Genomic DNA, 14,129 nt, shown 5'->3' on the forward strand with positions numbered 1-14,129 from the left:
GTGAGCTGACATTCCCTTTTTACACTACATGACCAAAAGTATGTGGACACCTGCTGGTCAAACATCTCATTCCAAAATCATGGGTATTAATATGGAGTTGGTCCCCCCATTTGCTGCTATAACAGCCTCCACTCTTCTGGGAAGGCTTTCCACTAGATGTTGGAACATTGCTGTGGGGACATGCTTCCATTCAGCCACGAGCATTAGTGAGGTTGTGCACTGATTTTGGGCGATTAGGCCTGGCTCGCAGTCGGCGTTCCAATTCATCCCAAAGGTGTTCGATTGGGTTGAGGTCAGGGCTCTGTGCAGGCCAGTCAAGTTCTTTCAAACCGATCTCAACAAACCATTTCTGTATGGACCTCGCTTTGTGCCCGGGGGCATTGTCATGCTGAAACAGGAAAGGGCCTCCCCCAAACTGTTGCCACAGTTGGAAGCACAGAATTGTCTAGAATGTAATTGTATGCTGTAGCGTTGTTTCCCTTCACTGGAACTAAGGGGCCTTGCTCGAACCATGAAAGTCCAATGGCGGCGAGCTTTACACCACTCCAGCCGACGCTTGGCATTGCGCATGGTGATGTGGCTGCTCGGCCATGGAAACCCATTTCATGAAGCTCCCGACGAACTGATCTTGTGCGCTACGCGCTTCAGCATTCAGCGGTCCCGTTCTGTGAGCTTGTATGGCCAACCACTTCACGACTGAGCCGTTGTTGCTCCTAGACGTTTCCACCTCACAATAACAACACTTACAGTTGACCGGGGCAGCTCTAGCCGGGCAGAAATTTGACGAACTGACGTGTTGGAAAGGTGGCATCCTATGACAGTGCCACGTTGAAAGTAACTGAGCTCTCCAGTAAGGCCATTCTACTGTCAATGTTTTCCTATGGCGATTGCATGGCTGTGTGTTCGATTTTATACACCTGTCAGCAACGGGTGTGGCCAAAAAAAAATAATGCTTTGGAGGTGCATAAAACCGCCCAGCGCTTAGATTGACCATTGCGTTAGGTTTATTATAATGGAGCCTGAGGTATTTGCAGTTTCTATTGATTGGAACGTGTAGGCCTATGGGAATTATTTCCAAGAAATGTTGTAGTCATATAACTAGTAGTCATAACCAATGGTTTTAATGAAGCCTTACAGCTTAAGAGGTCAAACAACTCAAAACAAAATAAAATAGGTGCATCTTCTGATACATCACAGGAATTGTACAGGTGAAATATGTGCACATCCGGAAACGTTCATTATAAACAAATGACTTTCAAAATCCTGTCCATCTATGTAAAATAAAATGAGCATTTTGGGAGTAAAACAGGGCACACGTTTGTTTTCAACGATAGCACATCTTTTGCTTCATTATTCCACAACTCACCAACCAGAACCACCAGGTTTCCATGACAACATTCTACCATGTCATGTGAGGAGCAGTTCGAACAGTGGCTACCACAACATCATTGACACAAGCTGAATGTAGCGTCATTCAGTGGGAATGTTGAAGTCAGGAGGAGTCTGTTCTTGGTTTCTTGGACTCTGAGCTCCCAGATGACCCATCACCTCCAGCTGCCATGTGACCAGCTCTTTCTTCATTTAGACTCTTCACAAACTGGACTACCTCTGGGTGGTGGAATCGGCCTGAGGTGGATGGAGATTTTAAAAAATGTACACCACCTTTAGATAGCCCATAGAGCCGATCATCAGCCCTCACTACCAGGTTAAAGAAGAGGTAGTACCTACCTTGTGTGGAATCAAAGAACTCCTGTAGCCTGCCTGGTTTCCCCTCCAGCTCCTCGTACTCATGGGCCTGCAGAATCATCTCTAGCAGGTCCAACTCTTTTACCAGCTTAGCCTCAGCACTCGCCTGGCTCTCATACTCCTGGGCACACGGTGTGGGCAGTGGTTAAATTAAGCTGGAGCTACCCGGAGCTGGGCTCCTGCAACTTGGGTTAAAGCAGTGCTTCTCAATTATTTTCTGTTACGCCCCCCCCTAGGAAGAAGTAAACATTTCGCGCCCCCCAAATCTCCGCCGCGACTATAAATAGTATAATTTGTCTATAAAATTGTTATAAGTACCACTCTGCATAACATTGTATCCTTATTAACATTAAAGAAAAAAAAGAAAGAAAAAGAAAAGAAATATAAAAGAAAGAAATATAGATCAACTTACATTTACATTTTTAAATTTTAGTCATTTAGCAGACGCTCTTATCCAGAGCGACTTACAGTTAGTGAGTGCATACATAATTATTTTATTTTTTCATACTGGCCCCCCGTGGGAATCGAACCCACAACCCTGGCGTTGCAAACGCCATGCTCTACCAACTGAGCTACATCCCTGCCGGCCATTCCCTCCCCTACCCTGGACGACGCTGGGCCAATTGTGCGCCGCCCCATGGGTCTCCCGGTCGCGGCCGGCTACGACAGAGCCTGGATTCGAACCAGGATCTCTAGTGGTACAGCTAGCTAGACCACTGCGCCACTCGGGAGGTGAACAAAGAATAACTTTATTAACATTGTTTTTTAGTCTGTAACAGAAAATACTTAAAGTGCATCAATTTACCTGAAATTAAATAAAAAATATTCAAACCTTATTTAAACTGTAATTTTTTTTTGACCATTTCATACTGAAAAATAAAATAAAATATAATCAATAAATAATAATACATTCAAATTGATCAGCAACATTAACTCAGGAGCACAATATATGAACAATTTGTGCTGATTTTTTTAAATCAAAATGAGGAAGTCAGGATTAATGGCTACAATGAGCACGTTTTGCAGTGCACAGCTTTTCGAAGCGGGGTTTGAAGCATGATACTGCAACTCTCAGCTCCTGCTCAATGTTTAGCTGGGACCTGTACTTGGTCTTCAGTGCAGCAACAGCAGAGAAGCCAGTCTCACAAAGATAAGATGTTGCAAAAGGAAGAAGAATGCCCATGGCCCTCTGCCCTAAAAGTGGATACTGCCTCTCTACACTCAGCCAGAATTCACTCAGTGTCTGTGATGTGAACCTCAGTCTCAATGTGGAGTCAGACGTCATATCAATGAACTGGTCCTCCTCTGCAGAGCTGAAACCAGTTGGAGCTGGTGCATTGAACGGATATCTCACCCAGTCATATTGGGAACTGTTTTCAGGGAAGTACTTTTTAAAGAATCCCATCAGTGATGAAAAATGCTGCTTAATATATGGAATCACTGATGTGGCATCATAGTCAGTAGTGTCAACAAATTCATGCAGGTTCTCGAATGAATCAGTATTTCCTTCATCAAGTCGCCTGCCCCACATTGCAAGCTTTCGAGTGAAAGAGCTGATCTTGTCTGTGACCTGAGGGAGGTGTTTATCTTTCCCTTGAAGCTGTAGATTTAGTTCATTTAGCTTTCCAAATATGTCACTCAGGTAGGCCAGTTTTGCCAGTAAGTTCTCATCACTAAATTTTTCTGCAAGGTCATACTTGTGCTCCTGCTCCGAAAACATTCTTATCTGCTCTCTGAGCTCAAAAACTCGGGACAATACTTTTCCTCGTGACAGCCACCTTGCTTCACTGTGAAACAGCACAGCTTGATATTCAGCTCCCATCACCTCACAGATAGCAGAGAAGACTCTTGTTTTTAGTGGTCTGGTCTTTATAAAATTGACTACACCTACAATGTCAGTCATAACCTCACATAATTCAGAGGAAAGGTGCCTTGATGCCAGTGCTTCTCTGTGTATAACACAGTGTGTCCACTCAGCATTAGGTGAGGCCTTCTTGATGAGTGCCCGAAGTCCTTTTCTCATCCCTGCCATAGTCTGTGCACCATCACTGCAAACACCAATGCTGTTCTCCCACTTTAACCCATTCTCAGTCAGGAAGCAGTCCAGCATTTTGAATAGCTCTTCAGCTGTGGCTCAGTCTCTGACATATTTACAAAAAAGTAGATCCTCACACAGGGAGTTTGTCATGTCATCAAAACCCTACTCCCTGCGGCAAAAAAAAGCATGTTCCCCGGGGCCCCACTATTTGAGAAGGACTGCACTAAGGCATTGTTGGCAGAATAGATGGATGCAGTTCAATGCATGATTAATATAATTAACCAATACATTTGTTGGTAGTCCAAAAAATATTGCTATCAGGTTGTAAATCACAGCTGGCCTAATGGTAGTACATTGTTTGCTGCCCTCCACCCACTTCACTTTCAGTTTCAAAGGCTGGGAATTTTACTACAAAAAAAACTAGCAAGGACAATGATCAAGTCAGTCACAACGTGGCTAATAAGCGTATCTATTTATGTAGCTCTTTATTTAGCAAGCTAAAAGCACGGAGCTTAACGTTAGGTGGGGCCCACGGCAGCACCCGCTGCTCGTTGTGAAGAGTAAGAATGATACCTGCTTTCACGTCAGAGTCTCCAAAAGTCTCCAATAACACCAGAAAAAGTCGCTAGATTTGTCGCTAGTCGCTTTTTTGAAAATGTGTCGCTAGAAGGGTCTGAAAACTCGCTAAATATAGCGACAACGTCGCTAAGTTGGCAACACTGTTTACAAACGCGCAACACCCACTGAATATGAACTGTGTCAGTAAACGTAGGCAAAAAAAGCAACAGTCACTAACGCTCTAGACAACATGTAAACAGCCTGACCATCTCTGCTAGGGCGAGTATAATGGTCAGAGTGAGGTGTTCTCTCATTTGTATCTTTAGCCAGTTAGCTTGGGTGCTTGACTGCCGTTGTGAGGAACGCTCGGATCAACCCTACCTACTCCTCGGCCAGAGCCTCCAGTGTCAATCGTGTAGTGTGCGCGCTGAACGCTCAGAGAGCGAAACACTGAATTTACGAACAGACAATCTGACCACGCTCGGAATTTATGAACGACCCAGAGCGCACTGACACACTGGAGGCAATTTATGAACCTACCCTCAGCTATTTGTCAATCAAATGTATTTTTCATAGATCAAATGGACAGGCAGGCAAGTTCCCATTCAGTTGTCAAAACGTGGGTTGGGAAAAGCATGCATTGGCAGGCAAGCTGCAGAAGGACGAGCAGGCTACTATTCCACCATAGTTTATCAGTTCAATTTATGACGGCCAACTAGCTTAAAAAGTTTGAGAAAGTTTATATAATGTTCCCTCGTTAGATTTTAGTTAATCTCGCTCTGGCTAGCATTAGTTGTTGGTCTTGTTGTTGATAACTGAGGGATAGAGCATACCTTTTCATGGTTGTTTGATCAATAGGACTGGAATGTTCCCAAATGTAAGAGGCCTCCCGTGGTATTTACATATTTGCAGAAATCCATTCAGGTGTATATTCTGGCTTTTGGCGAATGTGTTCTAATGATCTAAAGTCGTGCAGTTGCTACTACCTGTAAACACACAGTCCAGTTCAAAGTGAATGTTGGCAGGCCCTCGTGGCAAATGGCTTATTTGCATAAAGGCCTACTGAAGGTCTGCTTGGCTATGGCACACCGGTCTGCGTAGACTCCGGTCCTGGACGAGACAGATGTTTTTTTAGGTTTTATTTACTGCAGTTACTATTAATTGTCCAAACGCACGGCCACTTACCCACGAATTGCAAAAATCTCTGAAGCTGGAGACTTATCTCTCTCACTAACTTTAAGCATCAGTTGTCAGAGCACCTTACCGATCACTGCACCTGTACACAGCCCATCTGAAATTAGCCCACCCAACTACCTCATCCCTATATTGTTATTTATTTTGCTCATTTGCACACCAGTATCTCTATTTGCACATCATCTCTTGCACATCTATCATTCCAGTGTTAATACTAATTGTAATTATTTTGCACTATAGCCTATTTATTGACTTACCTCCATAACTTGCTACATTTGCACACACTGTATATATATTTTCTGTTGTATTTTTGACTTTATGTTTTGTTTTACCCCATATGTAACTCTGTGTTGTTGTTTTTATCGCACTGCTTTGCTTTATCTTGGCCAGGTCGCAGTTGTAAATGAGAACTTGTTCTCAACTGGCTTACCTGGTTAAATAAAGGTTAAATAAAAATAAAATAAAACTAAATGTATTGCTATAGAATCGTCACAAACACCTTAGTATATGTCCCAAACATTCTAGGAATTTATGAAAATGTGGAAATGACCATATCTAAATGCTCGCTTGTCAGAAAATGTAAAACCAAAAAGAAAAGGTGTCATATTCTTCCTGGGGGTGTATATCAACACATTTTAATAAGATTTAATGTTGCTAAAATCCTGTCAGTTCCACTTTAAGGTTAGGGTAAACTTGTCCCCAGGCTATTGTGCACAGCGCATATACAGTGCATTCGGAAAGTATTCAGACCCCTTGACTTTTTCCACATTTTGTTATGTTACAGCCTTATTCTAAAATGGATTAAATGATTTTTTCCCCTCATAAATCTACACACAATACCCCATAATGACAAAGCGAAAATAGGTTTGTATACATTTTTGCTAATTTATTTAAAATAAAAAACCGAAATACCTTATTTACTTAAGTATTCAGACCCTTTGCTATGAGACTCGAAATTGAGCTCAGGTGCATCCTGTTTCCATTGATCATCCTTGAGATGTTTCTACAACTTGATTGGAGTCCACCTGTGGTAAATTCAATTGATTGGACATGATTTGGAAAGCCACACACCTGTCTGTATAAGGTCCCACAGTTGACAGTGCATGTCAGAGCAAAAACGAAGCCGTGAGGTCGAAGGAATTGTCAGTAGAGCTCCGAGACAGGATTGTGTCGAGGCACAGATCTGGGGAAGGGTACCAAAAAGTGTCTGCAGCATTGAAGGTCCCCAAGAACACAGTGGCCTCCATTATTCTTAAATGGAAGAAGTTTGGAACCACCAAGACTCTTCCTAGCAATCGGGGGAGAAGCAACTCCTCAGTAAAAGGTACATGACAGCCTGCTTGGAGTTTGCCAAAAGGCACCTAAAGACTCTCAGACCATGAAAAACAAGATTATCTGGTCTGATGAAACCAAGATTTAACTATTTGGCCTGAATGCCAAGCGTCATGTCTGGAGGAAACCTGGCACCATCCCTACAGTGAAGCAAGATGGTGGCAGCATCATGCGGTGGGGATGTTTTTGAGCGGCAGGGACTGGGAGACTAGTCAGGATCGAGGGAAAGATGAACAGAGCAAAGTACAGAGAGATCCTTGATGAAAACCTGCTCCAGACCACTCAGGACCTCAGACTGGAGTGAAAATTCACCTTCCAACAGGACAACGACCCCAAGCACACAGCCAAGACAACGCAGGAGTGGCTTCGGGACACGTCTCTGAATGTCCTTGAGTGGCACAGCCATAGACCGGACTTGAACCCGATCTAACATCTCTGGAGAGACCTGAAAATAGCTGTGCAGCGATGCTCCCCATCCAACCTGACAGAGCTTGATAGGATCTGCAGAGAAGAATGGGAGAAACTTCCCAAATACAGGTGTGCCAAGTTTGTAGCGTTATACCCAAGAAGACTCAAGCTGTAAATAAAAAAATTAAAACGTTTTTGCTTTGTCATTATGGGGCATTGTGTGTAGATTGATGAGGGAAAAAATCATTTAATCCATTTACATTTTAATTTTAGAATAAGGCTGTAATGTAACAAAATGTGGAAAAAGTCAAGGGGTCTGAATACTTTCCAAATGCACTGTAAGCCTGGGTTATCAACGATTCAATGGCCTTAGTGGGAGTGACCATATAATTCTATGGGCGTGACCTACTGAGTAAAGTATTTGTCATAATTTAATTTTAGCGAATCACACAACTGCAAGGCGGAACGTAAACTGAGGTGCACAAGATACGTACGAGGAAGGTTTAGGAGGAAGGTGTTGTGGGAGATGCACCGGGAGATTCTTCTGGCTCTCTGTATTGACTAACGATAACGAAGGCCAAGTTTGACGCATTGGTTCACCAGACTCTTCGCGCATTTGGGCAGAAGTGTCTGGGAACTAGATTAGTGTTAGGGTTGTGTTGAAGCTCGGGTTAGGGTTGAGCCGGGGTCTGGACATGAAGGTATAGAGTTAGGGTTGTGGTTGATACTACACTTAGAAAAAAGGGTTCCAAAAGGGTTCTTCAGCTGTCTCCATTGGAGAACCCTTTTTGGTTCCAGGTAGAACCGTTTTGGGTTCCATATAGAACTCTCTGTGGAAAGGGTTCTACATGGAACCCAAAACTATTCTACCTGGAACCAAAAAGGGTTCTTCAAAGGGTTCTCCTATGGGGCCAGCCAAAGAGACATTTTTGGTTCTAGATAGCATCCTTTTTTTCTAAGAGTGTAGACAGTTAGGGTTGAGCTGGGGTATGGACATGAAGGTAGGGTTGAGGCTAGCATTAGGGTTGAACCGGGATGTGGAGGGATAGCGTTCCACCACGTCCGAAAGACCAATTTAACAGCTGGTTGATTGGAGAGATGAGAAACAAACACATACTACAGGCACATAAAGATGAATGTAACAAAGTGGGAAAACAGCTGTGACTGACCTCCCAGAGTTCATAGATTTCTTTCCTCAAGCCCTCCTGGAGAAGACCAGTGAGGTGCCGCATTGCTTCCTGAGAAAGGACAGATTGTCATTGACTGATATTTCTGAGGAATTTACAAATCTACAATTTCCTACATTTTGACACCATGGAAGGTTTGTAAAAATAACCTGCCTCTTCCCTTCTGTGTTTCTCTGCTTTACTAACGTTGTCTGCTGGTGCAATATCACCCACAATGCATTCTGCCATGTCATGAACCAAGGCCAACTTCATGCACCTAAGAGAGAAATGTAGGTCATTCATAAAAAAAGAAATCCATAAATACCTGCATCCAATATAATACTTCATTGTAGGCCTTACCTAGTAATTAAGCATGAAAAAGTCAAAGAAAGTCATGCAACGTTTATAACAAATTATATTATACCTGCAATGTTTGAAGTTTGAACAGATGATCTAGTTTGCAAACCAACTTTACCTTTCTTTATTGACGTTGTGATCTGCTATCGTCAGAGCCATCATGGACATTCTGTACATGTGGTCAGACACACTTTCCGGCTGTTTCACGTTCCTGTAGACCCAGCCCGTCCGTGGCACGCGCTGCAGGATGGAGGTAAAGAAATTGTTGCCAAAAAGTAGCCATAAAAAAGGTAGGGTAAGTTATACTATTCATTTAAATCATGCAAACAAACATGGGTTGAAATTATGCTTCATCACATGAATAGTGCCGTTAAATAAACCTTATCGTAATAAATGTCTTACTTTCAGTTGCCCAATAAGTTTCATAAATTGCAACATATTTTTCATGCCGTCGGAGTATATGGAGGCGGCCATTGGTATCTTGGCGAACCGGTAGTACATAAAAGCATGGCCAGAAATGTCTGCAATGCTCAAATAGAGCCAATAGATGGCATCATAAACAAGGCAATGCACAAACCATAAGCACAGCACTGGCAGAACAGTTGTCTTATTAGGCAAACTATACTAGTTGACATTATGTACAGATTAATTACATTTCTAACACATAAAAGGTATAATAACGCGTTTTTTAAATGTTAACGAAGTGATTTTTATGAGCAATAGAATGCCCCCCATATGATACATTACAATTGGAATGTAAATTGAAGGTCCAATAGAGCCCCATGGTGGAGGTGTCATAATACCCATAAAACGAATGGCTGTCAAACAGGGAAATGGTTCCAATCGTTTTTCCACCATTCATTTTTCCCATAGGGGATTTTAGAAGCACTTAAAATAAGGGCTGTGATTCATGTAGACTTACCCTGGCATGACGTTTCTATAACCATGTAAATCTCTCTCGGACAAGGTGACTTTTATCAATATATTTGTTTCAATTTATTCTGAGATTCGAAAATGCTAATTAGCATCAAAGTAGACATCATACAAAACAACAAATCCCTGCAAGCTCCTGCACGTCATCTCTAGCTGACACCTTTGCTAACAGGTATTGTGTCAATTTAAAACTTGCTCAAGACAGTTCACAGAATTGTCCATTTAAAGAAATTTAGCCAATTTATTCATTACTACATTTAGCTAACATTAGATAGTTAATCCAAAGATTCTTACCTTTGCTTCGCTTCGGCAGTCTCGTCCAGATCATCATGGCACTCATAGCCACATTAGCAGCTAATTAGCATTTCATTTTGGGGGGGGTCAAATACAGGCAAATATATTGATAAGTCACCTTGTCCTGGGCCTCCCAGGTGGTGCAGCGGTCTAAGGCACTGCATCGTAGTGTTGCGGCGTCACTACAGCCTGGGGTTCAATCCCAGGCTGTGTCACAACCGGCTGTGACCGGGAGTACCATAGGGCGGCACACAATTGGCCCAGAATCGTCCAGGTTAGGGGAGGGTTTGGCCCGGGGAGCCTTTACTTGGCTCATTGCGCTCTAGCGACTCCTTGTGCCGGGCGCCTGAAGGATGACTTCGGTCATCAGTTGAACAGTGTTTCCTCCGACACATTGGTGCAGCTGGCTTCCGGGTTAAGCAAGCAGGTGTTAAGAAGCGCGGCTTGGCGGGTCATGTTTCGGAGGACGCATGACTCAACCTTCGCCTCTCCCGAGCCCTTTGGGGAGATGCAGCGCTTCTCAATGAGACAAGATTGTAATCACGAAATTGGGGAGAAAAAAGGGGTACAAAAATACAAAAAGTTACCTTGTCCTAGAGAGATTTACACGGTTATCAAAACGTCACACCAGGGTAAGCCTACACGAAACACAGCCCTTATTTAAAATCCCCTATGGGAAAAAATGAATGGTGGAAAAACGATTGGAACTATTTCCCTCTTTGACCGCTAGCTTTTATGGGTATTATGATTCATACGGTGGTACACTATGCAGCCTTTTTATCTCAATATCAAATATTTTCTGGGTAACAATTACAGTGAGGGAAAAAAGTATTTGATCCCCTGCTGATTTTGTACGTTTGCCCACTGACAAAGACATGATCAGTCTATAATTTTTTATGATAGGTTTATTTGAACAGTGAGAGACAGAATAACAACAAAAAAATCCAGAAAAATGCATGTCAAAAATGTTATAAATTGATTTGCATTTTAATGAGGGAAATAAGTATTTGACCCCTCTGCAAAACATGACTTAGTACTTAGTGGCAAAACCCTTGTTGGCAATCACAGAGGTCAGACGTTTCTTGTAGTTGGCCACCAGGTTTGCACACACATCTCAGGAGGGATTTTGTCCCACTCCTCTTTACAGATCTTCTCCAAGTCATTAAGGTTTCGAGGCTGACGTTTGGCAACTCGAACCTTCAGCTCCCTCCACAGATTTTCTATGGGATTAAGGTCTGGAGACTGGCTAGGCCACTCCAGGACCTTAATGTGCTTCATCTTGAGCCACTCCTTTGTTGCCTTGGCCGTGTGTTTTGGGTCATTGTCATGCTGGAATACCCATCCACGACCGATTTTCAATGCCCTGGCTGTGGGAAGGAGGTTCTCACCCAAGATTTGACGGTACATGGCCCCGTCCATCGTCCCTTTGATGCGGTGAAGTTGTCCTGTCCCCTTAGCAGAAAAACACCCCCAAAGCATAATGTTTCCACCTCCATGTTTGACGGTGGGGATGGTGTTCTTGGGGTCATAGGCAGCATTCCTCCTCCTCCAAACACGGCGAGTTGAGTTGATGGCAAAGAGCTTGATTTTGATCTCATCTGACCACAACACTTTCACCCAGTTCTCCTCTGAATCATTCAGATGTTTATTGGCAAACTTCAGACGGGCCTGTATATGTGCTTTCTTGAGCAGGGGGACCTTGCGGGCGCTGCAGGATTTCAGTCCTTCACGGCGTAGTGTGTTACCAATTGTTTTCTTGGTGACTATGGTCCCAGCTGCCTTGAGATCATTGACAAGATCCTCCCGTGTAGTTCTGTGCTGATTCCTCACCGTTCTCATGATCATTGAAACTCCACGAGGTGAGATCTTGCATGGAGCCCCAGGCCGAGGGAGATTGACAGTTATTTTGTGTTTCTTCCATTTGCGAATAATCGCACCAACTGTTGTCACCTTCTCACCAAGCTGCTTGGCGATGGTCTTGTAGCCCATTCCAGCCTTGTGTAGGTCTACAATCTTGTCCCTGACATCCTTGGAGAGCTCTTTGGTCTTGGCCATGGTGGAGAGTTTGGAATCTGATTGATTGATTGCTTCTGTGGACAGGTGTCTTTTATACAGGTAAAAAACTGAGATTAGGAGCACTTCCTTTGAGAGTGTGCTCCTAATCTCAGCTCATTACCTGTATAAAATACACTTGGGAGCCAGAAATCTTTCTGATTGAGAGGGGGTCAAATACTTATTTCCCTCATTAAAATGCAAATCAATTTATAACATTTTTGACATGCGTTTTTCTGGATTCTTTTGTTGTTATTCTGTCTCTCACTGTTCAAATAAACCTACCATTAAATGTATAGACTGATCATGTCTTTGTCAGTGGGCAAACGTACAAAATCAGCAGGGGATTTTTCCCTCACTGTAAGTACCTTGCTGCAATTTTTTTTTCTCCAATTAAAATGGTCAAAAATATACTAAAATATCTTCTTAGCAAAGAGCAATTATTTCAACCTCATAATGTGGAAATATATATAAAACACAGGAAAATCATGTTTTTGACTGCACTGGCCTTTAAATCTGTCTTAATGCCCAGGAAATTAGTCTTCTAAACAACATATCAGGAATCTCTCTCATATTAGAAAAATGCATTTAACTTTGCATTATGACGTCCGACCTATCCCCAAGTGTGTAAGAACTAAGTGCATGAGAAACAAAGTTTCTAAAGGAATTATCTGTTTGATAGAGTCAGATACATTTTGTAGAAATTACCGATTGTGTGTTCATAATCCCCCAAAATTTACCAAGTGAGTATTTTGACTGTCCTTCTGTTGCTGTTAAATCTGTTTCCCCTGTGTCTTTAGAAGTTGTGGCCTTGGAACATATGATGAGGCATACAATGTGTCTGTTACAGGAACATTAAGATTCCATTCACATTACATCACTGGCATCTTACTCCAAACCAAACATCAACACATTACATATCAGAGCTTCAAAGAGAGAGGAGAGGTGAGATATCTGGTGAGATATTGTGATTTTTGTGTTCTAAATTGTTGCCAAATCTTTGAACCCATGACACTTGGACATAGAATACCCACCCTCCAAATGTTTTTTTTCTTCTAGAAATAGACCTGTCTCCCCATCCCTAAATTGTGTCTCTCATCGTCTTTACAACCAAGCAGCTGTGAGCCCATATTCCGTCATGATGATGGTAAAGGATATGGGTCTCTTCCTCCCTCCTGGGTTGTAATGCTATATCCAGGGTGTGTGTGTCCTGTCAGGGAGACACGGACAGTCTCATTGCCTCATCTACCTGTGCCACCACACTTCCTCCCAACACGGTTTCCTCCAGACAGACACTCTATTTGGGGGCATATATAGACAATACAGACCCAGCCTGGAAGGGGCTCTCTCTGGGTCACGACTGAGGGTCAAATGGGTTTAATGTCAGCTTTGATGTGGATTGTAGAGCAGCAGTAATTGAAGTATCAGACACCTCTGTTTCCCTTGTATGGTAATGGCTATGTTTGAAATGATAGACTATAGTCAGCTCATATCTGTAATTGTTCCCAACATTGGAATGGGTTGATGAGCCTGAGAAATTATGCTTCAAAAGTTTTCATGGTCATTAACCCCTAAGCAGACTATTTTGTTCACCTTTCTGAGTCATTACCGTTGGATTTCTAAGCTGCTAACAGAGTGCCATTTGTTCCCCCTGAGTGTGGTTTCATCTTCAAGATGGAACAAGTTCCCAGGTCAGACAAAACCCTTCCTAGTGAAATCATTCAAACATCGTCTGCATTCCTGTTAGTCAAGAAGCCATTCATCTGCCTACAGTTTTGATAAGAATCTCATAAATCAACGGGTGGATGTTTCCAATTGACCCCAGGGCATGTAGGGAAAGACTCCCTTCACAGGTCAATGTGACGACTGTCAGACAAGAACAACATCCACGCTGCTCATGTTGTCAAAACAATGATAGCTGCTGCACTCCTCCCTCTATTTACAGGAAACAAGGAGTTCCTTCCTCCCATCCATCCTCTACTCTGTGGGATAGAAAATAGACCCAGCCAGTCGACCAGAGGGACAGCTAGACTAGCTACTGACTGCTTATC

At 42.9% G+C, this 14,129-nt stretch overlaps 1 protein-coding gene across 2 annotated transcripts; it reads right to left on the bottom strand.

The window, feature by feature from the left end:
- Positions 1 to 1,099: 1,099 nt before the first annotated feature.
- LOC311106383 (5'-deoxynucleotidase HDDC2-like) lies at positions 1,100 to 9,280 on the bottom strand. 2 transcript variants are annotated; one of them, XM_084148717.1, is made up of 6 exons: positions 9,202 to 9,280; positions 8,918 to 9,039; positions 8,617 to 8,719; positions 8,446 to 8,514; positions 1,729 to 1,867; positions 1,100 to 1,626 (listed from the first exon to the last, which is right to left on the bottom strand). In XM_084148717.1, exons 1-6 carry the CDS (start codon positions 9,271 to 9,273, stop codon positions 1,493 to 1,495), a joined length of 639 nt encoding a protein of 212 aa, XP_084004843.1. In that variant the 5' UTR covers positions 9,274 to 9,280; the 3' UTR covers positions 1,100 to 1,492. The 2 variants fall into 2 exon arrangements, with proteins under 2 accessions (XP_084004843.1, XP_084004844.1); XM_084148718.1 differs by having other exon boundaries at positions 1,102 to 1,626; positions 8,446 to 8,510; positions 8,613 to 8,719.
- Between the last annotated feature and the right edge of the window lie 4,849 nt (positions 9,281 to 14,129).

This window comes from Coregonus lavaretus (assembly GCF_964263955.1).
Source record: "Coregonus lavaretus genome assembly, chromosome: 31".
NCBI classification, from domain to species: Eukaryota; Metazoa; Chordata; class Actinopteri; order Salmoniformes; family Salmonidae; genus Coregonus; species Coregonus lavaretus.

Excerpts from the sequence above, each read along its gene's own strand:
- LOC311106383 (XM_084148717.1), bottom strand. The coding sequence starts at position 9,273 with ATGGCCGCCTCCATATACTCCGACGGCATGAAAAATATGTTGCAATTT. Across the intron at positions 8,720-8,917 it reads CACAACGTCAATAAAGAAAG|GTGCATGAAGTTGGCCTTGG; the intron begins GTAAAGTTGGTT and ends TTTCTCTCTTAG. Across the intron at positions 1,868-8,445 it reads AAATCTATGAACTCTGGGAG|GAGTATGAGAGCCAGGCGAG; the intron begins GTCAGTCACAGC and ends CCGTGTGCCCAG.